The 23,456-nt window shown below is 54.7% G+C and overlaps 8 protein-coding genes across 8 annotated transcripts; 6 read left to right on the top strand and 2 right to left on the bottom strand.

Moving 5' to 3' along the window:
- Positions 1-607: 607 nt before the first annotated feature.
- PFLUO_LOCUS7698 (HIR complex subunit) lies at positions 608-4,164 on the top strand (the record flags this gene model as incomplete). Its single annotated transcript, XM_073785360.1, has 5 exons — positions 608-644; positions 794-868; positions 962-1,180; positions 1,237-3,996; positions 4,070-4,164. 5 exons carry the CDS (start codon positions 608-610, stop codon positions 4,162-4,164), a joined length of 3,186 nt encoding a protein of 1,061 aa, XP_073641723.1.
- A 616-nt stretch (positions 4,165-4,780) lies between these two features.
- PFLUO_LOCUS7697 (uncharacterized protein) lies at positions 4,781-7,147 on the top strand (the record flags this gene model as incomplete). The annotated part of the gene is made up of 1 exon (XM_073785359.1): positions 4,781-7,147. The coding sequence occupies one exon, from the start codon at positions 4,781-4,783 to the stop codon at positions 7,145-7,147; it is 2,367 nt and encodes a 788-aa protein (XP_073641722.1).
- Positions 7,148-7,794: 647 nt separating this feature from the next.
- Positions 7,795-9,367, top strand: PFLUO_LOCUS7696 (Obg-like ATPase; the record flags this gene model as incomplete). The annotated part of the gene is made up of 3 exons (XM_073785358.1): positions 7,795-7,869; positions 8,033-8,590; positions 8,816-9,367. 3 exons carry the CDS (start codon positions 7,795-7,797, stop codon positions 9,365-9,367), a joined length of 1,185 nt encoding a protein of 394 aa, XP_073641721.1.
- A 203-nt stretch (positions 9,368-9,570) lies between these two features.
- PFLUO_LOCUS7695 (translation machinery-associated protein 20) lies at positions 9,571-10,399 on the top strand (the record flags this gene model as incomplete). Its single annotated transcript, XM_073785357.1, has 3 exons — positions 9,571-9,584; positions 9,785-9,925; positions 10,009-10,399. 3 exons carry the CDS (start codon positions 9,571-9,573, stop codon positions 10,397-10,399), a joined length of 546 nt encoding a protein of 181 aa, XP_073641720.1.
- Positions 10,400-10,598: 199 nt separating this feature from the next.
- Positions 10,599-14,071, bottom strand: PFLUO_LOCUS7694 (WD40 repeat protein; the record flags this gene model as incomplete). The annotated part of the gene is made up of 5 exons (XM_073785356.1): positions 10,599-11,393; positions 11,444-11,919; positions 11,972-12,239; positions 12,292-13,686; positions 13,742-14,071. 5 exons carry the CDS (start codon positions 14,069-14,071, stop codon positions 10,599-10,601), a joined length of 3,264 nt encoding a protein of 1,087 aa, XP_073641719.1.
- A 258-nt stretch (positions 14,072-14,329) lies between these two features.
- Positions 14,330-15,516, top strand: PFLUO_LOCUS7693 (Small glutamine-rich tetratricopeptide repeat-containing protein 2; the record flags this gene model as incomplete). The annotated part of the gene is made up of 3 exons (XM_073785354.1): positions 14,330-14,332; positions 14,380-15,389; positions 15,441-15,516. 3 exons carry the CDS (start codon positions 14,330-14,332, stop codon positions 15,514-15,516), a joined length of 1,089 nt encoding a protein of 362 aa, XP_073641718.1.
- Positions 15,517-16,288: 772 nt separating this feature from the next.
- Positions 16,289-17,893, bottom strand: PFLUO_LOCUS7692 (protein translocase subunit; the record flags this gene model as incomplete). The annotated part of the gene is made up of 2 exons (XM_073785353.1): positions 16,289-16,964; positions 17,019-17,893. 2 exons carry the CDS (start codon positions 17,891-17,893, stop codon positions 16,289-16,291), a joined length of 1,551 nt encoding a protein of 516 aa, XP_073641717.1.
- Positions 17,894-18,124: 231 nt separating this feature from the next.
- PFLUO_LOCUS7691 (uncharacterized protein) lies at positions 18,125-23,313 on the top strand (the record flags this gene model as incomplete). Its single annotated transcript, XM_073785352.1, has 5 exons — positions 18,125-18,808; positions 18,958-19,039; positions 19,070-19,317; positions 19,379-19,628; positions 19,697-23,313. The coding sequence occupies 5 exons, from the start codon at positions 18,125-18,127 to the stop codon at positions 23,311-23,313; spliced, it is 4,881 nt and encodes a 1,626-aa protein (XP_073641716.1).
- Between the last annotated feature and the right edge of the window lie 143 nt (positions 23,314-23,456).

The raw sequence follows: 23,456 nt of genomic DNA, 5'->3' as shown, positions 1-23,456 counted from the left end.
GACTGTATTGTACCGCTCTCTCTCCTTCCCTCTGGCGTACGAGGATCTTCCAATGTACACTTTTTTCATTTTTTTCATTCTTTTTAATTCTCTCCATCTCCTGTTTGTATTGCAACCAGCATTCTCCAGAGTCCTAAATCAGGCTTCTCTATATATTGCCATATACAGTAGTCAATAATGTAGTTCATCACTAAGAAGTGTAAACGCGGGAGCTCGGACCGCCTATGGAGATCGCGACTTTTCTGGAACGGGCGCGCTCTTTCACCCTTCCTCATCACCCCCAACGCCTGCGCTGCGGTCGCGACTCTCATTCAACCGTTGTGTGTCTAGAGGATCCTGGGGTTCTTCTCTACGCCTTTCTCGCTCCTCGATCAGTGTGTTCGGCGCTCCCTCCATCCCTCTCTTTCTCCGATGCCCGACAAACAGATACGCAAATCCCAGCTCTCATCGCACCCACTCACAGCCCCGACTCCCTCGATTGCGTCGACCCGTGCTCCCCTCAGCAGCTGAGAGCGCTACACTGCATCGATCCTAGACAGAAATCGGAGGACGTCGCCGATCGCGGATACGATTCAACGAGCAGCGGCGACTGCCCTCGCGCTGCGCGATGCATATCATCAAGCCAGTTTGGCTTACACACGGAGGTATGGGGCTCGATTGCACTCGCTTCCCTTGCTGGGGTGGCGGCTGGGACATTGTTCGACCAGCCCACCTACACCGGCGATGGTCGCAAGCAGAAAGGTCTTGGTTCTGGATGGGTTTGGGCTAACGGTGCTTTGTCTCTCTGGCTTAGGTGAACGGAAGGATTTCGAGGTTTACAGTTGTGATGTTTCGCCAGATGGGAAGAGACTGGTCACAGCAGCAGGAGGTGAGCACGAATTCTTATCTCTGCGTTGGCATGGTGGATATCGAGTCACGTTGAATGCGAATACTGACATTGTTTCTTGTCGTTGCGGCTTAGATGGCTACGTACGCATCTGGTCCACCGAGGCCATCTACAATACGGGCAATGCGGACTTCGCCAGCAAGCCGAAGCAACTTGCGTCTATGAGCAACCACTCCGGCACCATTCACACGGTGCGCTTCTCCCCGAATGGGAAATATCTCGCATCGGGGGCGGATGATAAGATTGTCTGTGTCTACATGCTGGATTCTAATCCACCAACACACTCGACATTCGGTAGGTTTCTAGGGCTGTGCGGATGAACCAAGCCCAAGCGCTGATAGGATATGCAGGCACGGATGAAGCACCGCCGGTCGAGAACTGGCGCACGATTAGGCGATTGATTGGCCACGACAATGACGTTCAGGATCTGGGATGGTCATACGACTCATCAATATTGGTGTCCGTTGGGCTCGATTCAAAGGTGGTGGTGTGGTCCGGGCATACATTTGAGAAGCTCAAGACGATATCAGTCCACCAGAGTCACGTCAAGGGTATCACCTTTGATCCTGCAAATAAGTACTTTGCCACGGCAAGCGACGACCGAACAGTCCGCATCTTTCGATTCACCTCGCCTGCGCCCAACTCGACCGCGCACGACCAGATGAATAACTTTGTTCTGGAGCACACCATTTCCACTCCGTTCTCCAATTCTCCTCTCACTGCCTACTTCCGTCGATGCTCGTGGTCGCCTGATGGGATGCACATCGCTGCTGCGAACGCAGTCAACGGGCCTGTCAGTTCGGTCGCCATTATCAACCGCGGTTCTTGGGATGGCGATATCAACCTCATTGGCCATGAAGCGCCGGTTGAAGTCTGCTCGTTCTCTCCGCGGCTTTATCTCACTGAGCCACCCAAGAAAAACCAGGTCGATAGTCAGGGACATTCGACACAACCTCATATCACCGTCATTGCATGTGCCGGTGGGGACAAGTCGTTGAGTATTTGGATTACAAGCAATGCTCGCCCGATGGTGGTGGCACAGGAACTGGCCGCCAAGTCCCTCTCTGATCTGGCCTGGAGCCCGGATGGGTCATGTCTCTTCGCCACTGCACTGGACGGCACGATTTTGGCCGTCCGCTTCGAAGAAGGCGAGCTGGGGTATGCCACGGAGTTTGAAGAAAATGAAAGGTCCCTGTCCAAGTTTGGAACAAACCGAAAAGGAGCTGGTATCACGGAAACGACAGATGGGTTACTCCTAGAGGAGAAAAGCAAGGCCGGCGAGATCAAGGACGTAGAGGGACGAATGGGAGCACTGATGGGTGACGGCCCTGCCGCGGCAGAACCCAAGGTCAACGGAGGCGTGTCGAACGGCGGGACTCCTGCTCGAGGCCCTTCGCCTACACCCGACGCTGCGAAGACGCAGGCAAACGGGGCAGCATCGACTCCTGGCACTGAGTCCGAGAAACCGAAACCCGATCCCCACCAGGCCAAGCTGGAGAAACTCAAACAACGTCCGACATTCACCAAAGAAGGCAAGAAGCGCATTGCACCCCTGTTGGTCTCAAGCTCAGGAGCTGGCGAGTCATCTCTGCCTCAGGCTCGTCTGATGGCCTCGGTTGCCAGTCAGGTCAAAGCCGACACTCCGACATCTCTCGTCGATCTTTCAAAGCCCTTTGATGGTCTTCCCAAGGGCGGATTGACGGCATTGCTTCTTGGAAACAAGCGCAAGCTGGCTCAAATTGAAGGCGAGGAAGGAGAAAATCAAGTAGAGAAACGGATCGCCCTGACCAGCCAGAACGGCGCCACTCCGATCCTTGCCAACACTCCCGATGGCCTCCTTCCGGCCCAACAACAACCTGGCGCGACAGGGCAACAGCCTACTCCGGAATTCATTCGCCCTGCCGTGACCAATCCATGCATGTCCGTTAGCCAGCTTCGGCTGGCGGTCCCCAAGATTCGCAGTCATATCCTGCGTGCACTTGACGCTAACGGCAAACCGACCGAACCGCCCGTTCCCGCCGGGGACACGAGTAGCAAGTCAAGAGTTGACGTGGTGTTCGAAGCTCGGAACCCCTCGCCAGCGAGTCTGACTGGCCGAGCAGTGGACCGAGAGCCGGTGCGTCTTACGCTTTCCCGTGGGGAGCAGCCACTGTGGCAGGACTTTCTGCCCCGAACCGTGCTTCTTGTGACCGGGAATCAGACGTTTTGGGCAGCTGCATGCGAGGATGGATCAATTTATCTCTGGACCCCCGCTGGTCGTCGCCTGGTGAGTGCCTTGGTCTTGGAGGCCCAGCCTGTAATGCTGGAGAGCAACGGTCCGTGGATTCTGTGCATCTCCGCAGTGGGAATGTGCTATGTCTGGAACGTGAAACATCTATCATCCCCGCACCCCCCGGTCTCCTTGCAGCCCGTCCTGGACGCTGCCATACACACACTCGGCGCCCATCCCACCGCCGCGCCGGCTTTGACCGATGCGCGCATCAACTCCGAGGGCCGCATCGTCGTTTCCTTGTCGAACGGCGAGGGCTACTCCTACTCCCCATCCATGTACTCGTGGCAGCGAATCTCCGAAACCTGGTGGGCCGCCGGCAGCCAGTACTGGAACACAACAGACACGCCGGTCAGCAACCTGAAGTCCACGGACGCGTCGCAAGATACCAAAGACGCCAAGGCGGCCGTCTCGGCCGGCATCATCCCCTTCCTGGAGCGCAACACCACGAACGAGACCCTGCTCCGCGGCCGGGCATACTTCCTCCAACGACTCATTAAAGTCTTGCTCTCGCGCGAGGGCTATGAGACCTTCGAAGCGAGTGTCTCCATTGCACATCTTGAGAACCGCCTCGCTGCAGCCCTGTCTCTGGGCGCTAAGGAGGAGTTCCGCTTATACCTATCGATGTATGCGAAGCGCATTGGTGCTGAAGGGCTAAAATTGAAGGTGGAGGAGCTCTTAAAGGGTCTAATGGGTGGCTTGTTCGAGGACGAAGATCCCAACGCCGTTGTCTCCAGACTTCAAGCCAATGAGCGCGAGGGCCGCAGTTGGCGCGAGGGATCGGAGGACTTGTGCGGTTGGCCGAGAGAGGTGTTGTTGAAGGAAGTCATCCTTGCACTCGGTATGCTACTTGCTTGTCTTGCCTATCTTTTGCGGTTTTGTTTCATTTCTTACTGACTGGTTTCTTTTTTTAGGAAAACACCGCGACCTCCAGCGTGTGACTGTCCCCTACGCTAAGCTACTAGACCTAGTCGACAGCACAGAGCAGGGTGATGTCATGGACCTTTAATTCACTGTTTCCCTTTTTGTCTTGGTTGGCGTTCTCATATCTGGACTTTTGGGGGGCTAATCCGGATACTCGATACATACTCTGCATTGCTTATTTCTATACTCTTACTGGAAACGGGAAGGAGACGCGATATGATTCACTTTTTTTTCGGTTGGTTGTATTTGTAGTATAGGTTGTTGGTTGGCTCCAGCAGACTTGACTTAGACATCAAAATCTGGACAACCATCGTACAGCAGTAGCACAAGCAGCTAGGCGTGGAGCTTCGCTTTGCTTAGCGGTTCATCATCACTGAATAACTGAATACAAAATTGCTCGCGCAGCTTTTTATAGCTTGAAGGCCCGACTATTTCCTACTGGCGAATCTGCCCGATATTCCTGCCGCGTCGATTCGGAGTAGCTCCGCACTGATCTTCCCCACCCCCACACAAGTGGACAGAATCATCGGCGCAAATATCGGCCGGACTATGCTATACTAAGACACAATTCGATAACCATGTTACGGAACAGAAAACCCCAGGCTTGCCGACTACAAAACCTCTCACCGGATTAGTTCTCTGCCTCGCAGCCATCAAGGCCGTTCAAGGGACTACTAACACCTCATCTCTTTGCCGCAAACATGTCTAAAGAGCACTGCCTTTATTACACCACTCCATGTGAAACCTTCCCAGGCAGTCTGCCACTTGGCAACGGCCGTCTTGCAGCCAACGTCATCTCCTCGCCCTCACACGAGACCTTCGTCCTCAACGAAGTCACTTTCTGGTCTGGCGCACCACACACTGCAGGATCTGGCCTGGCTCGAGTCGCTGACCCCAAGGCCGAGCTACGGCAGACACAGCGCTGTTTGCTAGGAGGCGACTATGCGGAAGGGAAGAGAAGATCGGAGAAATATCTTGAGAGTACAGAGCAGAATTTCGGTACCAACTTGATCGTGGGGAGGCTCAACGTTATTGTGAATGGTGGTGTTGATAGCCAAGGCGTGACCGGCTTTCAGAGAGAGCTGCGACTCGACGAGGCTCTGGCGGAGGTGCAGTATGATCAAAACGGACATCCAGTCCGGAGAAGGAGCTTTATGAGCTATCCTCATCAGGTGCTTGTGGTGAGCTTCGAGAGCGACCATCCAGAGGGCCTTGATCTCGAGGTCAGTTTTCAGGGCGACAGTAAAGCTTTTGCGGCGAGGAGTAAGAATGGGAGGCTCGAATTCGATACACAGGCGCTCGAGACCGTACACAGTGACGGAGCTTGTGGCGTCATGGGTCACGGCATTGTTAGTGTCCGCTCCGACAGCCAAGAAGTCGAAAGCAGAGAAGGCAAGGTTGTTGTACGGGGGAAGAAGAGTGCCACGGTTTTTCTCGCCTTCACAACAAACTATCAACAGAGCGACGATGGTTGGAGAGAGCGAGCGTCTTGGCAGATCGAGGAGGCCGCGAAACTGCCTGTTGCAGATCTCCTCGCAGCACACCTAGCGGACTATCAGCCCCTCTACAATCGGATGAGCATCACCCTCGGGCCCAGTTCAGGCTCGGACAATGCGAGACTGCCCACCGACCAGCGCCGGCAGAACTTCGAGCCGTCCAAATATGCAGACCTAGGCATGTTCGCGCTCTACTTCCATTACGCACGCTACCTCACCATCGCCGGTACACGCGCCACCTCTCCCTTACCAATGAACTTGCAGGGTCTGTGGAATGACGGAATAGCATGTCAGATGGGGTGGAGCTGCGACTACCATCTTGATATCAACACCCAGATGAACTTCTTTCCCGTGCTCCCCAGCGCGCTGCCAGATCTCATGCAGCCCCTCATCTCCTATCTCAATCAACTCGTCGCTGCCGGCAAAGATGCTGCCCGCGCCTGCTACGGCTGTGATGGCTGGGTTGCCCATGTCTTCAGTAACGTGTGGGGGTTCGCTGATCCGGGCTGGGAGATATCGTACGGCCTCAACGTGACGGGAGGGCTGTGGATGGCGACTCACCTCATAGAGATGTACGAATATACCCTGGATGAGACACTCTTGTCCGAAACTGTCTACCCGATCTTGAAAGGCGCGGCAGAGTTCTTCCTGGAGTACATGATCGAGGACCCGGAAACGGGTTGGCTACTCACGGGTCCGGCTGTCAGTCCCGAGAACAGCTTCTTCGTGGTCGGTAAAGAGGGTAACAAGGAAGAACATTCAGTCTGCCTCTCGCCGACCTTGGATGTCGAGCTTCTGCGCGACCTCTTTGACTTCTGTGTGCACGCCACGAAACGCCTCAACGCAGACTCCGCCTTCGCTCTCCGAGTCCAGACCGCGCGGGCAAAGCTGCCACCGTTCCAGATCGGCAAGCACGGGCAGCTACAAGAGTGGCTGCACGACTTCGAAGAGGCGCAGCCATATCACCGCCATCTCTCGCACACCATGGGGCTCTGCCGGCCGGCGCAGGTATCTAAGCGGCACACCCCGCGTCTGGCCGAGGCGGTTAGCGCGACACTCGAGCGGAGGCAGGATCGCGACGATCTCGAGGACATCGAGTTCACAGCAGCCCTATTTGGTCTGAACTATGCGCGCCTGGGCGAGGCGGAGAAGGCAAATGCGCAGATCGGCCACCTGGTCGGTGAGCTAAGCTTTGACAACCTGCTCAGCTACAGCAAGCCTGGCGTCGCGGGCGCGGAGAATGACATCTTCGTCGTGGATGGGAATTTTGGTGGTGCAGCGGTTATTGCAGAGATGCTGGTGCGCTCGCTGATGCCAGAGTTAGGGGGTCCGGTGGAGGTCGACTTGCTTCCGGCACTGCCTAAGACGTGGTCGGAAGGGACGGTGAAAGGCATGCGGCTTAGAGGTAATCTGGAGCTTGACATGGAGTGGTCTGGTGGAAAGCTGGACAGTGCGAGTTTCAAGTCTTTCTCGCATGGGTCTATGACGGTGTACTACCGTGGGCGGTCCCTCGAGATACCATATAAGGTGAACGGCGTTATCGAGTTAGGGCCTAATCTGCAGGTTAATTAGATAGATGTCGGTTCTGTGTTCTCCTTAGATGGTGGATTCTATATTCATAGCTACTAATTGTCTGATTACTATTATAATCTTTGCTGTATTCTTTCCACGCGCCTCTACGAAATTTTATTCTATACTTCCGTAGGATATAGTCTCTATATATAATCCATCATTGAAGGGAAGACTTTCCTTCTCCGGGCAGCTTTCAATAAATCATGTCTCTAAACCGCTTTCTCTTTCTTGTTAATTTCGCCCAATGATTGCCCTTCGTAAATCAGGTATAGTTTGGATGGACATCGGCTTCTATTGATACTTACTACCTTGAGCTGGGAAAAACATTGCTAGGGCAAGCCATTCACGTGGGCGGTGAACTACAACGGGCAGAAAACTCAGCTTCGAAGTTGGTGACCCTTTCGCCATACATCATCGATTCCACTCCTTCACTCTTTTATCTTCTCCTCAATTGACCTTGCCCACCTTCCTGTGTGGGCGCCATCATCACGTCTCTCATATCTGCTCCCTTCTTCCTCCTTCGCATCGTCGATCGATCTGCAGCTGGTCCTGCTTTTGCCGCGCGCCATCCCTGCCGCCTCCGCCTTCCCTCTTCCCCCCACCTCCCACTTCTCTCCTGTCGCTTCTACTCCAGCAAAAAGAAGAAAATGCCTCCCAAGAAGGCCCCAGTCCAAGAAAAGGTCCTCCTGGGCCGTCCCGGAAACAGCTTGAAGAGTGGTATCGTATGTGAGCATGGATCCCCACTATTTTTTTTCCTTTCCTTTTTTTCACAGCACAGTCCACTTTTTAATTCCACACAAACTATTTAAAGCTCCCCCTGTCCCCCTTTCCATCCTTTCCTCATCCTTCGTTTTTTCTCCTACAATGGTCTGACCATGACTCCAGGTTGGTCTTGCCAACGTCGGCAAATCGACACTCTTCCAAGCCATCACTAAGTCCTCCCTGGGTAACCCGGCCAACTTCCCTTATGCCACCATCGACCCAGAAGAGGCCCGTGTCATCGTGCCCGATGAGCGGTTCGACTGGCTCTGCCAGCAATACAAGCCCAAGTCCCAGGTTCCTGCCAACTTGACCGTGTACGATATCGCCGGTCTGACCCGTGGCGCCTCCACAGGTGCGGGTTTGGGTAACGCCTTCTTGTCGCACATTCGTGCCGTCGACGCCATCTTTCAGGTGGTTCGCTGCTTCGACGATGCCGAGATTATCCACGTTGAGGGTGACGTCAACCCCACTCGGGATCTGAACATCATCAGCGAAGAGCTCCGTATCAAGGATATCGAGTTCGTCGAGAAGGCCCTCGATGCCTTGAACAAGCAGACGCGCCGTGGTGGCCAGTCGCTTGAGATGAAGAAGCTGAAGGAGGAGGAGGCTACTGTTGCCAAGGTCCTGCAGTACCTGCAGGATGGTAACGACATCCGTAAGGGTAACTGGGGCCCCAAGGAGGTACGTTTCTTACCATCTTTCTTTTTTTCTGCTGCATGCACTCCTTTTCATGATGAATAAGAGCTTTGCTCGAAATATAACCCAGCTCTTCGAATGCCCTCATTTAAAAACTCACGCGAGGGCATATTGAGATCACGTCCACAACTGAATTACTCTTGTTTCTGCCATTTTGACAACCACACATCTTTTGCTTGATCGGTTTTACTGACGAAAAATGCCGTTCAGGTCGAGGTCATCAACCCTCTGTTCCTCCTCACGGCTAAGCCGGTTGTCTACCTGGTCAACCTGAGCGAGAAGGACTACATCCGCCAGAAGAACAAGTACCTCCCCAAGGTCAAGGAGTGGATTGACGCCAACTCTGCCGGCGACCCGTTGCTGCCCGTCTCGGCGCAATTCGAGGAACGCCTGACTCTGCTTGGTGAGGAAGCCGCCGCCGAGGAGGAGTGCAAGAAGCTGGGCACCAAGTCCGGACTGCCCCGTATCATCACCACCATGCGCACGGCTTTGAACCTGGCCAGCTTTTTCACCACCGGCGCGGATGAGGTCCGACAATGGACCATCCGCAAGGGCATCAAGGCGCCCGCTGCTGCCGGTGTCATCCACACTGATTTCGAGAAGACCTTCATCCAGGTCATCGTGTACAACTACTCTGTCCTGAAGGAGCTTGGCGACGAAGCGGCCGTCAAGGCGGCTGGTAAGGTCATGACCAAGGGCAAGGAGTACATTGTCGAGGATGGAGATATCTTGCTCATCAAGGCTGGTGCTGCCAAGCACTAGATGGTATATTTACAATTAAAAACATACACCGTCTGTCCAAATCTATCGAAAAATGTAGTTTATCCTGTACCTGTAGCTCCCTGCAGTAGTAAACTGTAGCCCCCAGTACTCTGTCCGTGAGCGCTCCTTGCACGTGACCGTGCTCCCCGCGCATCCCACTTCCTCCAGCTCCAGCTCTCTTGATTCCAACTACAACACACACCATGTTCAAGAAAGAGTGAGTCCCTGACCTCGTCCCTGAAAACCGGCTGCAGTGGTTGTATTCTCCATATCAGCAAAAAAACAATGGCCTGTCTAGCAATGTCCTTCCACACAGAAGACACAGCTTTTCTCCGCACAGACAAAGAGAGCAACACATCTGTTCACCAAGACAAGACCCCCAAGTCCACAAACAATAGCTAATGTAACATTCTTCAGGATACCCCCGAGCAACCGCTCAAAGGTCAAGTCCTCCGTGGCGCGCGGCCTGCGCCAGCGGCTCCTAGAGACATACCCAGGATTCGAGCCGTACATTGAAGAAATTCTCCCGAAAAAAGCCTCGCTGGAAGTCGTGAAACTGTACATCTTTCCCCCCTTCCCTTTCTCCTCTACCTACCTAGCATCCTAACAAAAAACCAATCTAACAACCCAACCCAAAACAGACCCGAGCGCGCAACCCTCTACACGATAGACTCGACCCCCCTCTTCTTCCAGCCCTTCGACGGCCCGCCCATCCCACACCTCAAACTCGTGCACAAATTCCCCTCCGCGATCCCGACCTTGCAGATCGACCGCGGTGCCATTCGCTTCGTGCTCTCCGGCGCTACGCTCATGGCTCCCGGGCTGACGTCCCCCGGCGGGAGACTGCCTGATGCAGAGCATGCCATTGAGGCGGGGCAGGTTGTTGGCATTAAGGCTGAGGGGAAGGAAGAGGTGTGTCTGGTTGGCGTGCTGAAGGCTGGCACGGAGGACATCAAGAGTAAAGGGAAAGGAGTTGTTATGGACGAGGGGCATTATTTGGGGGATGGACTTTGGAATATCCATTTAGACTGATTAAATTAGCAATATGAAATATGGGTTATGCTTGGTTTCTACATACGTAGGTCTTATGGGTTGTGCATATACATACCATCGGAGCGATGATAAATGAATTGGGATGGATGTACCGCTTGATGAGAAAGAATATTCGCCAAGAAACACGACTTATATACAAGGTTGTGACCAAAAGGGGGGGAAAAAACCTCGCCTGATTTCACCCGACTCGATGAGCGGCTGGATATGGGTATTCATCCCCCACGTCGCCGTCCTGCCCACCAGGCAGTTCCGAGGCCGACGAGGTCGGCGAGAGGGAAGGCGACCACGAGGGCGTCCTAATCGGAAGACTCAGTCCCAAACCTTTGACACTAGCCGCGGAACCAGTGCGAGATCCATTCAAAGTAGGGCGGGAGGTAGTCGAGCGCAAGCCGACGCGGGAGATAGCGCGCTGGAGCATTTCACCCGAGGAATCAAGAGCGATTAAGAACCGAGCCAGCTCGGCGCAGAGCTCCCAGTCGTTCTTTTGCGAGGCGAGCCCGATCAGGCGGACGACGTATTCTTCAATTCGGCTATCGTGGCCGTTCTCTTCTTCGTCTTCGAAAGCTTGTAGGACTAGCAAGTATCCGACGGCCGTCTTGAGCGAGTCGAGTCGCAGGGCTTGCTCGAAGAGGTCTTTTGGTGGTGGGAGGTAGCTGAATAGCGTGCGCCAGGACCGGAGTTCTGTTTTCCGGGTGCATTGGACGACGATGTCGAGGTAGTCCTTTGGCGGGAGAGATGCTTGCAGGAAGCCGATGACGGTAGGAAGTAATGGCCCTTCTCTTACGACAGATTCGCCGGTCTTGTTTGCTTGGCTCTCGTTGTCAACTTCGTCGTCGAGAACGTGATGTAGCAAAATCTCCAAGCCGTGGGCGAAATATGACAGGTGTGAGAAGTGTCGGCAGAGAGAGAGCGCCGCAGGTGTGCCGAGGTTCATCAAGCCGTATTGGAGGAAATATGGAAGGAAAAGAGTTGTCTAAGATAGAGTAAGCATTTTGGAATCATGGCATCGGTGAAAGGACGTACTCGGATGGCAAATTTCAGAACGGCGAAGGACATATCCCGTCTCTGCATCATTTCGGACTCGATACCCAGAACAATGCCTTTACTTAGCAGTACGGAGAGGGGGTAAAAGTCCAGAGGAATACTGAGAGGTGCCGGCACCGTCTCTTCTGTCAGGACATCCTGAACATCATTCCAGGTCAAGAGGTCCTTGCCGCGGAACATCCAGAGAGAATCTCGAAGGGATAGACTACCTTGTGATTGTTCCAGCGCCATATCCGCCGATGGACTACCCGGCAGTGATTCGTCGACTGTGGATGAAAAGTTGAACGAAAGCTGGTCGCGCATCAGAATATAATACTCCACATCATGCGAGACGATGCGCATATCGTATTTCAGCTCGCCTTTTTCTGACACAGTCGGCTGCAACAGAACCAGGTTCCCATCGACGAGAAGAAGGACAGATGCGACCTTTACATCTTGAGATGGATCGCCATTACCTGTGAACTTGTTAGGTGCTTCGCAAACTGTAGGACACTAAAGAAAACTGACGCATTTGTTCTTCGGGCAAGACCCAACTGATAGCCCGAACCCGCGTTGGTGCCCGCACAATTCCATTGAAGGCAATCTGTCCAACAGGAACAAGTGTGATCTGCGGCTGCGTCGAGTTGATGACATAGTGGTATAGAACGTTATCGTAGGTATAGACAAGGAGGGAATCTTCCCCCGAAGGTCCAATGAACACCACCGGCGACGGAAGGTACTCAATATGCATGACTGAGTTGTTGCCGAGAGAGGCTTCCCGTGAATAAAGACGTATCTATGCTTTCAATCAGTCCTTGACCACAATCCATGGACACCAAAAAACAAACCTCGTATGATCCGTCGCTCTCGACGGCAGCGATCAAGATATGCCCGTACCAGCACATCCCACCCCGAACGGCGAACGAATTCTCCGCCTTGGCGTCCTCAAAAACCTTCCAGCGGCCACTGTTTACGCTGTAATGTGCAAGCCCGCGTCGACCGGCTATCGCCACATACCGTCCATCCTGAGACACAACACAGGATCGAATAGGCCACTGTGAGTGAAGATAAGCCGGCGGATACTGAGCATGATGCCACAGCGAATCCTTGCCCGAGATGGTCATCAGGTCGGGAAGGTCGTGTCCGCGATAAAGAATTAGTTCAGTGCCCGTTTGCAGCAACCCGCGTGCAAGATTGGCAGACGAGAAGCAGCCAGTCAATGCACTGCGAGCTGTCTCCAGGATCCAAAGACGCCGGTCATTCTGTCCAGACAGAATGATATCCGAGCCTCCGCCAATCCAGCAACCGTTTGAAACGCCCGTGAGCCAATCCTCTGAGTTTGTTGCGGCCAACGACGAATCAACGGAGAAGCTGTTCCCTCCGGGCTTGCCAAATACACTCCATGTCGTCCAGCCGCGCTCGTAGCCTGCAAATAGACAGTATCCATCGGGCGAATAGTTCATGAATGTCAAGGCGCCAGTAGTAGTTGGTGTCGCTGGCAGGTGTAGCTTGTGAGAAAGTGGAACATTGCCCATATAATCTTTGGCCGTGTAGACCAAAATCTCACCATTCGTGCAATTCACCGCCAGCAGAGAAAAGCGCGCATTCACAGCCACTTTAACAGCCTCCTGACCAGCTTCCTTTGGGTCATGGAAACAGTGGCCATGGAACAATTTGTTGGGCGCCTCAGAGTCAGGCTGCGCCTCAGGAGCTCGCTGCACGGCATACGCCTGGCCAGTATTCGTGATCCATATCAGAAGATTCATCGCTCGGTCATAAACCATGTCGACAATCGAAACCTTCTTGGGAACATTGAGGATGCGGCTCAGCAGCTCCGAGGTCGTCTGCGTTCCGCCTGCCTCGGGAGTCCACCGGATGCATTGAATAGCCGACGGCTTCACGGTAGCAACCACGAGTTCCTGATCCAGTGCGAGCGCCTTGACGATTCCAGATTCGATTTTGATTGCCATGCGGAATCGAATGCTGATATCCCCGACGATATTGGCTTCTTCGACGGCTGAAAACCGTGATAATTGCTGGCGCCGGGGCTGTGTGTTTTGGTCGAAATTCTGCTGATAGACTCGTGATGAGGGGTCCGATGCCACCGAGTAGGTGAGGAGGTATCCTTCGGCGGTTTGGATGACCAGGATCGTTGAATCGGGGTGCATGAGAAGTGCCACGTTGGAGCCGTATGTCTTTAGTGAGAACGAGGACCGAGCTATCGCCGCCACAACGGCAGTAGGCTGCGGAGGTCTTCAGTAGCTAACCTGACTGAAAGGGAGAACAGTGTAAACATACCCTTGTTTGCCAAACCGCAATGGAGGTCTCTGTCATGGTGGTGAACGTATGCCCCGAGCGCGAGACGCAGAGGCCTTTGATAGCCTCATCTTCCCACTTGGGGCCGTCCGACGCGGACGAGCTTACAGGTTCGGGTTTGGGTTCGGACTGGGGCTTATGATCATCGCTGATGAGGGATTCGGTATCTCCGTCGGTATCATTGTTTTCTAGTGAGCTCCGCGGTTCCGAGGGAGGGTGGTGTGGGGGTTGCCGTACTCCATCAGCCCAGACAGAGGCGATGGCAGGGCCGTTGATGGCATAGACCCGGGGGACTCCATTGGGCCAGTACATGGCTCAGGTCGCGGGAGATCACTGGAGAGAATGCGCAGGCAATGGATCACATCGAGGCATTTCCAATGGCCATTCGCATCAATGTTGTTGTTGGTTGCTGTAGAAAGACAAGCTGGCCAACGGATGATAGATGGCGTATCACGTGCTGACTGAGCTGCTCCCCGCATTGATTGTCGCCAGCTTTTTTTCTTCTTTTTAATTCCCCTCGTTATTCTTTCACGTTCCTGATATACCCTTATCTTCTGGGATTCCGCTGCCATGGTCAGTGTCTGTAGATCTTTCTTGCATATCCACACTAACAACACCAGTCTCCCACAGAAAGCAAGAAGCGCCTGGCCTTGGCCATTATCGACTTCCTGGGCTCCAGCCTGAAGGACGGCACCCTGACCGCCGACGATGCCGAGTCGATTGAGATCGCCCAGTCCTGTATCGCCGACACCTTCAAGGTGGACCCGACCGACTCGGCCGCCGTGAACGACGCCGTGGGCGGCCAGTCCCTGGCCAACATCTACAGTGTCTACGAGAAGCTGCGGGGCAAGTCCTCGCCTCAATCCGCCGACACCGGGGCACAGTCATCTGAAACTGCCGACCAGACCAAGGCTGGTGCGCCGACTACCGAATCCGACAAGCTCAAGTCCGAGGGTAATGGCGCCATGGCCCGCAAGGAATACAGCCAGGCTATTGAGCTCTACACCAAGGCGCTGGAGATTGCCCCCGCCAACCCGATCTACCTTTCTAACCGGGCCGCGGCGTTCTCGGCCGCGGGACAGCACGAGAAGGCTGCGGACGACGCTGAGCTGGCCACTGCGGTGGATCCCAAGTACTCTAAGGCGTGGAGCCGGCTGGGTCTCGCCCGCTTCGACATGGGCGATTACAATGCCGCCAAGGAGGCCTATGAGAAGGGCATCGGGGCCGAGGGCAATGGTGGCAGCGAGGCCATGAAGCGTGGCCTTGAGACCTCCAAGCGCAAGCTCGAGGAGGCCGGCCGTGCCCCGGAGCCTCCCGCTGAGGATCTGGATACTGCTCCCGGCGCGTCCCGTGGTGCAGGTGGTATGCCTGATCTGTCGTCGCTGGCTAGCATGTTTGGTGGAGGTGCTGGTGGTGGTGGCGGCGGTGGTGCAGGTGGCATGCCCGACCTGGGTTCCATGATGAACAACCCTATGTTTTCCAGCATGGCTCAGAACCTCATGAGCAATCCCGATATGCTCAGCAACCTGATGAGCAACCCTCGCCTCAGACAGATGGCTGAGAACTTTGGCCAGGGAGGTGGCATGCCGGACATGTCCAGTCTGATGAGCGACCCGAGCGTTGCTGAGATGTAAGTTGAAGCTGACACCCCTCAAGAGCCTTGGCTAACGGACTTTTTCAGGGCCCGCAACATGATGGGTGGTGGAGGTGGTGCCGGTGGTGGTGCCGGTGCCGGACGAGGAGAAGGTGGCCAGTAAGCGGGATAACGGAGTGACGGGAAACGAAAACATGTGAATGATTTACTGTCATTGTTATAAAGTCGAGTTTTGAGCAGCGTTCTTTAGAAAGAATTGATTCGCTATAACACCGTGAATTTTCCAATTTCAGTTACCTTCAAGTTATCATGAACAACGCGAATGGCTTGATGGCAGCTAGCTCATGATACTCTCAGAATCAGTTTACTCCAGGCTCAGAGGGACATGGAGATAATAAAAAAAGAAATCTCCTTTCATGTATTTATTTACACAACTCGAGCACGCTCCCAGTCAGCCAAACGGCGATATGATCACAGCCCAAATGCAATCCAACAGACGAGGGGAGAGTGGATATGAAAACAATACAGGAACGCCCGCGAAACACCACACAAGTCCAAGAAATGCCACCAAATCAGCTCAAAGCGCGACTGCCATCCATGTCTATGTAATAATGGTAGAGGGGTCTTTTTTCATTGGGGGTTCGGTCCATAACAGTGTGAGAAAGAGGGTGTGAACAGACAGAACTGGGACGGAACCAAGCATTAATACAGGAAAAGAGAAGGGTTGGTGGACCGGCAAACGTTGGAGGCTTGCGGTCACTGAAAGAAAAAGCCGGCGCCAATTCCGCCTGGCTTGATATGATGATATAGAACAGCCATATTGTACAGTTGAGGTGATGAGAGTCAAGGTGTAAGCGGAGGTAGGGACGAGGCCCACGAGAGGATGTATCGGGGTAAACAGAGAAGTCATTGAGAGGCGAAATGGGTTATCCAACTTAGATGTAGTCGCGAGCGGCCTTCTGCAGCTCAATCAAGCGCCAGCCTCGGGTTTCGGGGTTGCTGACTTCTTCAGGTATCCGAGTCATGCCGATGGCGTAGGTGACCAGTTGCACCTTGTCCTCCATACCTGCGGCAAGTTCGCCGCTCTTGACGTTGCGGTAGACATGAACTTCCTGCGTCCGGCAGGTGATGACGAATACAGGGATCTCGCCAGGTTCCAGCAGGCGAGCATGCGAAACATCAACACCACGGATGTCCAGAATGCGGCCATCCGACTTCAAACCGGCAGTGGTGTATTGTTGAGCGAGAGCTGCGTAGACGTGGTACTGCGCATCGGAGAGCCAGAGCTTGAGTGTCTCAACATCGCCCTTGACATAGGCATCGAGAACCTCCGGGAGCATGTATTCGCGCATCTCGCGGATGAACTCCTCCATCTGGAAGTTCGGGTCGATCTCACGGAACTTTTTAATGACCATGGCAGTCTCATTCTCTGCGAAAAACCCAGCAACCCGGTCGGAGATGCTGCGCGCCGTACTGATAAGAGGGTTCTCCGACTCGTTGTAAACCTCCTTCATGGAGAAGAGTCTCTGCATCATCGGGTTGGAATCGCGGAAGTCACGCCACGATTCCTTCCAGGCAGCATCTTTGTGAAGGGTGACGTTTGTGCCGGCCCTAATGCCACTCAGTTAGGGAATCAAATTCGAAGAGATCATGACTGAAACTTACTCAGGATCTTCCTCCAAGGGCCCCGACTGCCGCTTGCCAGTCTTGGCCTCCAGTTCCTCTCGGCGCTTCCGCTGTTTGCGACGCTCTTCCTTCTCAACCCATCCACCATAGCGGGAGCTGCTCCCATCGTCAAGAGTATCCTTCACGTTCCGGTAGGCTTCAGTCTCTCGCACAGGTCTCGTGGCCCGCTCGATTCCCGAACCGGTGGCGGTGACACCCTTCCGAACGCCCTTAACCACGGGGGTATTCCATGTCCAGGCCGCACTCTTGCCAATTGCTTGACCAGTAGTTTTCAGAGCTGCGGAGGTGCGCGTCTGAGCGGCACCCGAGGCGGCTTCGTAGGCCGCGCGTGCACGCTTAACGTTCTCGTTCTCGCTGAGCTCGTGCGCCGAAGAGGCCAGCGCCTTGGTGGACTCGTTCCACTCCTTGGACGCCTTGAACTCGGTTTGGAGAGTCTCCCGGAACACTTGCCAAGGGGTCTTGTCTCCGTGGGGTGGTGGCGGAGAAGCGTCTTCCTTCTTCTCCTCGCCCTTCTCCTCCTTGGACTGCTCGCCTTCTGACTTGTCCTCCGGTTTTCCGTCCTCGTCCTTCTTTTCTTCTTTTTGCTGCTCCTGGCTTGGCTGCTGCTGCTTCTGTTGCCAGAGAGCAGTTGCGACGTGGAAAGATCGGGTCAAAGGGAGAGCGGCAAATGGAGAAATAAGCTGGGTAGCGGAGAGGGGAGAAGCGGGGAGGGCAGTTCGTCGGCTTGACGAGAAGACCAGAGTCTGCGCTGAGACTGACGAAAACGCCGAGGCTCGAGAAGCCAACTGCTGGGAGGGTGCTCGTAGGGCCGGGGCCCGAGATCGCAATGTCGCCGCCCGCGCCGTGGCAGACATCCTAGTCGGAAGCATGCTCCAAGGGACAGAGAAGAAAGAGAAATAATAAAACAAGGGGAGAAAAAGGGGGGACGCGGGAGTTGTGTCAGAGAGGGTGGACTGGCGGGAAAGAAAGAGAGAAGGCGAAGGCGCTGAGGAAAAAGTCGCGGGTGCCAAGACCCGCGAAAAACTCCCCCGGCTCATTCGTTATTCCTCCACTGAGACTACTATTTCCTTCCATCACAACCCACCATGACCTCCTCTTTCTCAATGGGGGCCTTGACCAAGGCATTGCCGTCCCTATGTCGGCAATGTCAGCCCCGAGCATCGTCCCTACGCACAACGCGACCCTTTTCGTCCTCACTTCGAAGGTCCGCAGGCCCAGAGCAAGCGTCCTCGGAGCCCAATACCAATACCACCGCCGCCCCGACCTCAACCCGCGATTCGTCGTCCTCGCTGGACATCTTGACTCGGATCGCACAAGGGAACATTACTTCGTCTGCGCGTGGACGCCCTGGCAACTTCCGAAGGGCGCAGAGCATGGAAGACGAGATGCTCACCAACCCCTACCCCGACCGCGCACCTCCCCACCACCTGCACGTCTTCACACACAAACACAACACGATCCTCACCTTGACACGGCCGAATGGCAACCCCATGATGTCGATGGGCAGCGGCCAGATTGGATTCCGGAAAGGCGGCCGTTCTGGCTTCGACCCGGCGTACCAATTATGCTCGCATGTCCTGGCCCAGATTCAGGAACGAGGATATCTCTTGGAGATCCAGCGACTGGAGATTATCTACCGGGGATTTGGAAAGGGACGGGATGCCTTCAACAAGGTCATTCTGGGGAATGAGGGACGGAAGATCCGCGGGCTGGTCAGCCGAGTGACGGACTCGACGCGGATCAAGTTTGGTGGTACTCGCAGCCGACGGGTGCGTAGACTGGGTTGATCCGGACCGTAGTGGGCTGCCGCTTATGGCCCCGGGATTCTCTTTATTTTGTACACTAGCTAGCAGACAGATCCATCTACCATTATCCTTGTCATCCCCATACCACCGGAGTGAGTGAATACTTCCCAAAGCGGTATAGCGCCTTCAGCTGGCCATCGATCACGTTCTCGACCTTCTCCCTGTTGCCTTCGATCATCCGGATTACCTACATAGGTAGACAGTGACTTATCCATTGGGCTCCAGCTGTCTCCTGTGTTGTGTCGCGGTTTTCTTCGTCTCATCCCCCTCTGACCTCATCCTGGACCCGGCGATTGCATGCGCCAGAGTCGCCCGCCTCCGCGACTCGTCTTGTGCGAGACGAACGGCTTGATGAGTACCAGAGTTCTTTCGCTGGGCCGTCCAAAACCGTTTGGATGCACCCTCTAAACCCTTTCCTGCGTGCTTTCTTCCGAAGCACTGTTCCGGGCCAGTGTACTCCCGTCGAGAACCATGTAAGTGCTGCTCCCGGACGGATGAACCGGAGACCCGATTAACCACGATCGGGTCCTATAGGTCTTGCTCGTCCCCACGACAGAATGCCTGGCCGGATCGCGTGACCGGGAATCCTCGCTCCTCTACTCAGACCTCGTCGCGTCGGAAGAGTTTCTAGGAAGCCATGTGCTGCGCATCCCAATGCCCCTTGGCCCTCCAACGGGGAAAGAAGAGACCAATGTGCGCGATAACCGGAGCAAGGCGAAGCAGCTGACGACCTTCAATGGGAGAACGGTCATCATCAAAGAGAATTCAGTCTACAGCAATAAAGGTGAGCAGGGGGAAGCCATGGCTGCAAGCTCGGTGATGACGTGCGCTGACCGGCCAATCTCTCTCCAGGCTTCAAGTCATTGACCCAGGCGCTACTGCTGTCCGACGCCCTATATTACACCCCGACGAATGAGTCGCGACCATGGCTCATTTACTATATCTCCCGTCCGTTGATCGGCTCCTACGATCCCGCGAGGATCATCCCCGCGACTGTACCAGGGACCGAAACGAAGAAGACCGGGGCGACAGCTGCCGGCAAGAAGGATGGCGAGCCAAATGGGTCGCCTGCGAAACAAGAGATCAAGTCCTTCCATGAACTGCTATCGAACTTTCCCATGATTGCAAGGCAAATGCAATTGGGCCTGGAAAGACTGTTTCGCGAGTTTAGTATAGAGTTGGGCAAACCGCTGCCCCAACCACCGTCACACTCAAGATCCTCCTCCGCGTCTGGCAGTGAAAGTGAAAACAAGTTATCGCGCACGGAATCCTTGACAGATGAAAGATCCTCCATCCGCAGCCTGTCGGCCCGTGGCCGAGGCCGAGGCCGACGACCAGTCCAGTCAGACGAATACTATGTGGATGATGAAGACCTAATGCGTCGGAGCTTGGAAACTGCTGTCACGGCAGCAATTGACCTCTTTCGCCTGGTAGACAAACAGCAATTGTCATTTCTGGGTGCCACCACAGATCTGACCGGGCCTTTGGTTGAGAGCCTGATTGAGCGCTACGTCGCAGAACAAGTCCATGAACCTTTACTCTTTCCTCGGCTATGTGCCTTCCGACAACCGGAAGACACGGAACTGGACACCCGCATTCGACAAATGGAGAGCATCGATGTCTCTCAGGTTGGCATGACCATGGAAAGCGGGCGGGAGGGAAAGAGCGAGCTAATTCGACGACTCGGGCGAGGAGTGGAAGCATTTCGGAAAATGAACGAGGCAAAATGCCCTCACGATATGCTCAACACTCTCCTGGGGACGGTCAAGGTCATCTCTTTTCCCGGTAGCTATAACCGGGTGGATGGACCCGCGTCTGAAAAGAGTTCACCTCCCGTGACGATCAACGCCGACGTTCTGGTCTCTCTCCTGCTAGTGGTTGTGATCCGGTCTCAAATTCGACACTTGCAAGCGCGTTTGTTGTATATGCAGCATTTTATCTATATCGACGACGTGGACAGTGGTGAAATGGGCTATGCCTTGAGCACATTCGAGGCGGTTTTGATGTACCTTGTCACCGATTCGGCGGGTCTGCGACGTGCCAGTGCCCGAAATAGACGCCTGTGGCAGGCCACCAAAGCAGGCAGGGTTTCAGACATGAAGAGCATTTTGGAACCAGATGAAGATCACCAATCTGCGGACGAGGCTGCTCCTCAGGAGCCCGAGCGAAAATCTGTTCTCTTCCAGACGGATGATTACGATGACCCAGACGACTTGCCCCTGGAGTCGTCATCCGTGTACAGCCAGCCAGCCATTGCGAATGGCGATCTACCACAGGAAGATGGCTCATCTGAAGCACCGCCCTTGTCACATGTGTTCCCGTTCCAGACTTGGAGGGCTGGGTCGCCTTACAAGGATTATCGCCGGCCTGTGAAGAAGGTATCGATGGACGTTCGCAGCTTGTCCGAGTCTTCTGCTGTTTCTTTCTTATCTCGCTCAACAACGATTGGGTCTATGGCAAGTGGGATTGAAGGTGACAACTCCCTTCACACCCTGACAAAGACTCAAGATCCTGCTGGAGATTCAATTCCTATGATGGCGGTGGAGAGCCGTCAGACGGAGGCGTTGAAGTATCTTCTCACTCTGGAGGAATACTATCCGTTGGAAGACATTCTCGATGATACCAACGTAGATGGAACAACACTCCTTAACGCGGCCGTGCAACTAGCTCACACGGAGATCGTCGATGTTCTTCTGGATTTCCTTTTCACCAAGGCAGATGGGAGTCTCGTTGCTTTCTACCTCACCAAGTCAGACGTCCATGGCCGCACAGCTGGACACTACCTCTTCAGTACTCCTTCTCTTTTGCCCAGATTGGGCGGCCTTTTACCTTGGCGACAGCGTGACAAGCATGGACAGACACCGCTCTTTGCTCTCTGTCGGTCCTACGACCATCCGGAATACAAGAACATGGTCAAGGCCGCATTGACAGCGGCCCAACGAGCCCAAGGTGATGGCAAACCTCTTCAGCTTGACGATCATGTGGACTCCAAGGGTAATACTCTGTTGCACATCGTTGGCGATCCGGAGATCACCAACCGCATTTTACAACAGAGCGACTGTGATCCAAACGCCACCAATGACAAGAGGTTCACGCCTTTAATGATGGCGAGTAAGTACGGACGAATTGACCAAGTTCGGATCTTGTTTATGGACCCACGGGTCGACGTTCATATTAAGGAGACCCGTGGACTGACGGCAGTGGAACTGGCAAAAGACGATGAAGTACGAAACCGGGTCGACGATTTGATCCTTCTCTCCCATCCTCCCCCGACATATACAGACTCCTCTGGTCGTGTGACCATGGTCGTGCGGTCATTTTTTGTAGAGGATGCCACAGTGCGCTTCATCCTGAAGTCTGGGGCGCCATTCCCGTCATCTGAATCAGTGGTGTCTCGGCCCGGATCCACGACGTACACCGTCACGACTTGCCGTCGCAGCTTTTCCGACTTTGAAAACCTCGCCAAGTGGTTGGCAGTGGAGCACCCGGCATCCTACGTGCCGTCACTGTCCGATTTCCGCAACCCATTCCAAATACACTCAAAGCCATCGCGATCTGTGCTTCATGATCTTCAGGACAAACTCGACCGTTTCCTCAAGACGCTCTTGACCCATCCGACCTTCTCGACGCATGAAATGCTCTGGGAGTTCTTTCTGGTCCCGGAACTACAGCCTGGGATGATGGCCGATCGGTCTCAGCGCAAGGCCGTGGCGCTCACCGAGACGATCGCCGACGACTATGAGCCCATCACCGTCGAGGGGATGCGAGACACGGAGCAATTCATCACCCACGCCCAGGACATGGTCCGCAGCGTCCACGCGACCTCGCGCAGTCTGATCCGCCGAGGTCATGCGCTGCAAAACGCCGCCGCCGACCTAGCAGACGCCGTGGGCCTCTGCTCGTCCGTTCTCTACACCTTCGAAGAACCCGCCAGTGCACTTCCCGCCTCCCACACGGACGCCTTCTTCCGCTACGCCACGTACCTCTCCACCTCCAGCTCCGACTCCTCGCCTCTCCTGCAGTATCTATCCGCGCTGACCTCCATCGACAACACCACAGCGGCAATCCTCACCTCCCTAGGCCGCCCGCTTTCCCTGATGGCCACCTTCAGCGCCACAAAGCGCAACATAAACCGCTCGCGCACATCTCTACATTCGTCGTCTCAGCCGCGCAAATTCAACCTCAACCTCCCGGGCTTCGAAAAGTCTCGCCAGAAATCCGCGCGGGGCCTCGAGAAGAAAATCCTCGAAGGCGAAGACCAGGCCTTGCGCGTCTCCAAGGAAATCTCATGGAATAAGGACGTCGTGGTCAGTGAGCTGGCAGGGTGGACGTCGTGGCGGGAGAAGGTGGGCCGCGATGCCATCCGGACCTATGTCAACGACACGCTCGTTCGTGAAAAGGAGCGAGGTAAGCGCCTGGAGCGCTGTCTAAGGAGTGTCAGGGAGACGAAGAGGGCGAGTGGGGCATAAATGGAGTCTTGTGTGATATGATAGACCTGGTTGTGATCTTCGTTTCTGTGTACATCTATCTCATGGCGGTTTGGAGTGCTTTGCTGCTTGCTCGTGTGAATACGACTTGGTTACTTGAACCCTACCCGTCCTAGACCCTTTGT

The sequence above is a fragment of the Penicillium psychrofluorescens genome (assembly GCF_964197705.1).
Source record: "Penicillium psychrofluorescens genome assembly, chromosome: 5".
NCBI classification, from domain to species: domain Eukaryota; kingdom Fungi; phylum Ascomycota; class Eurotiomycetes; order Eurotiales; family Aspergillaceae; genus Penicillium; species Penicillium psychrofluorescens.
The sequence above is the reverse complement of the archived record's forward strand: the minus strand, read 5'-3'. Positions and strand labels throughout refer to the sequence as shown.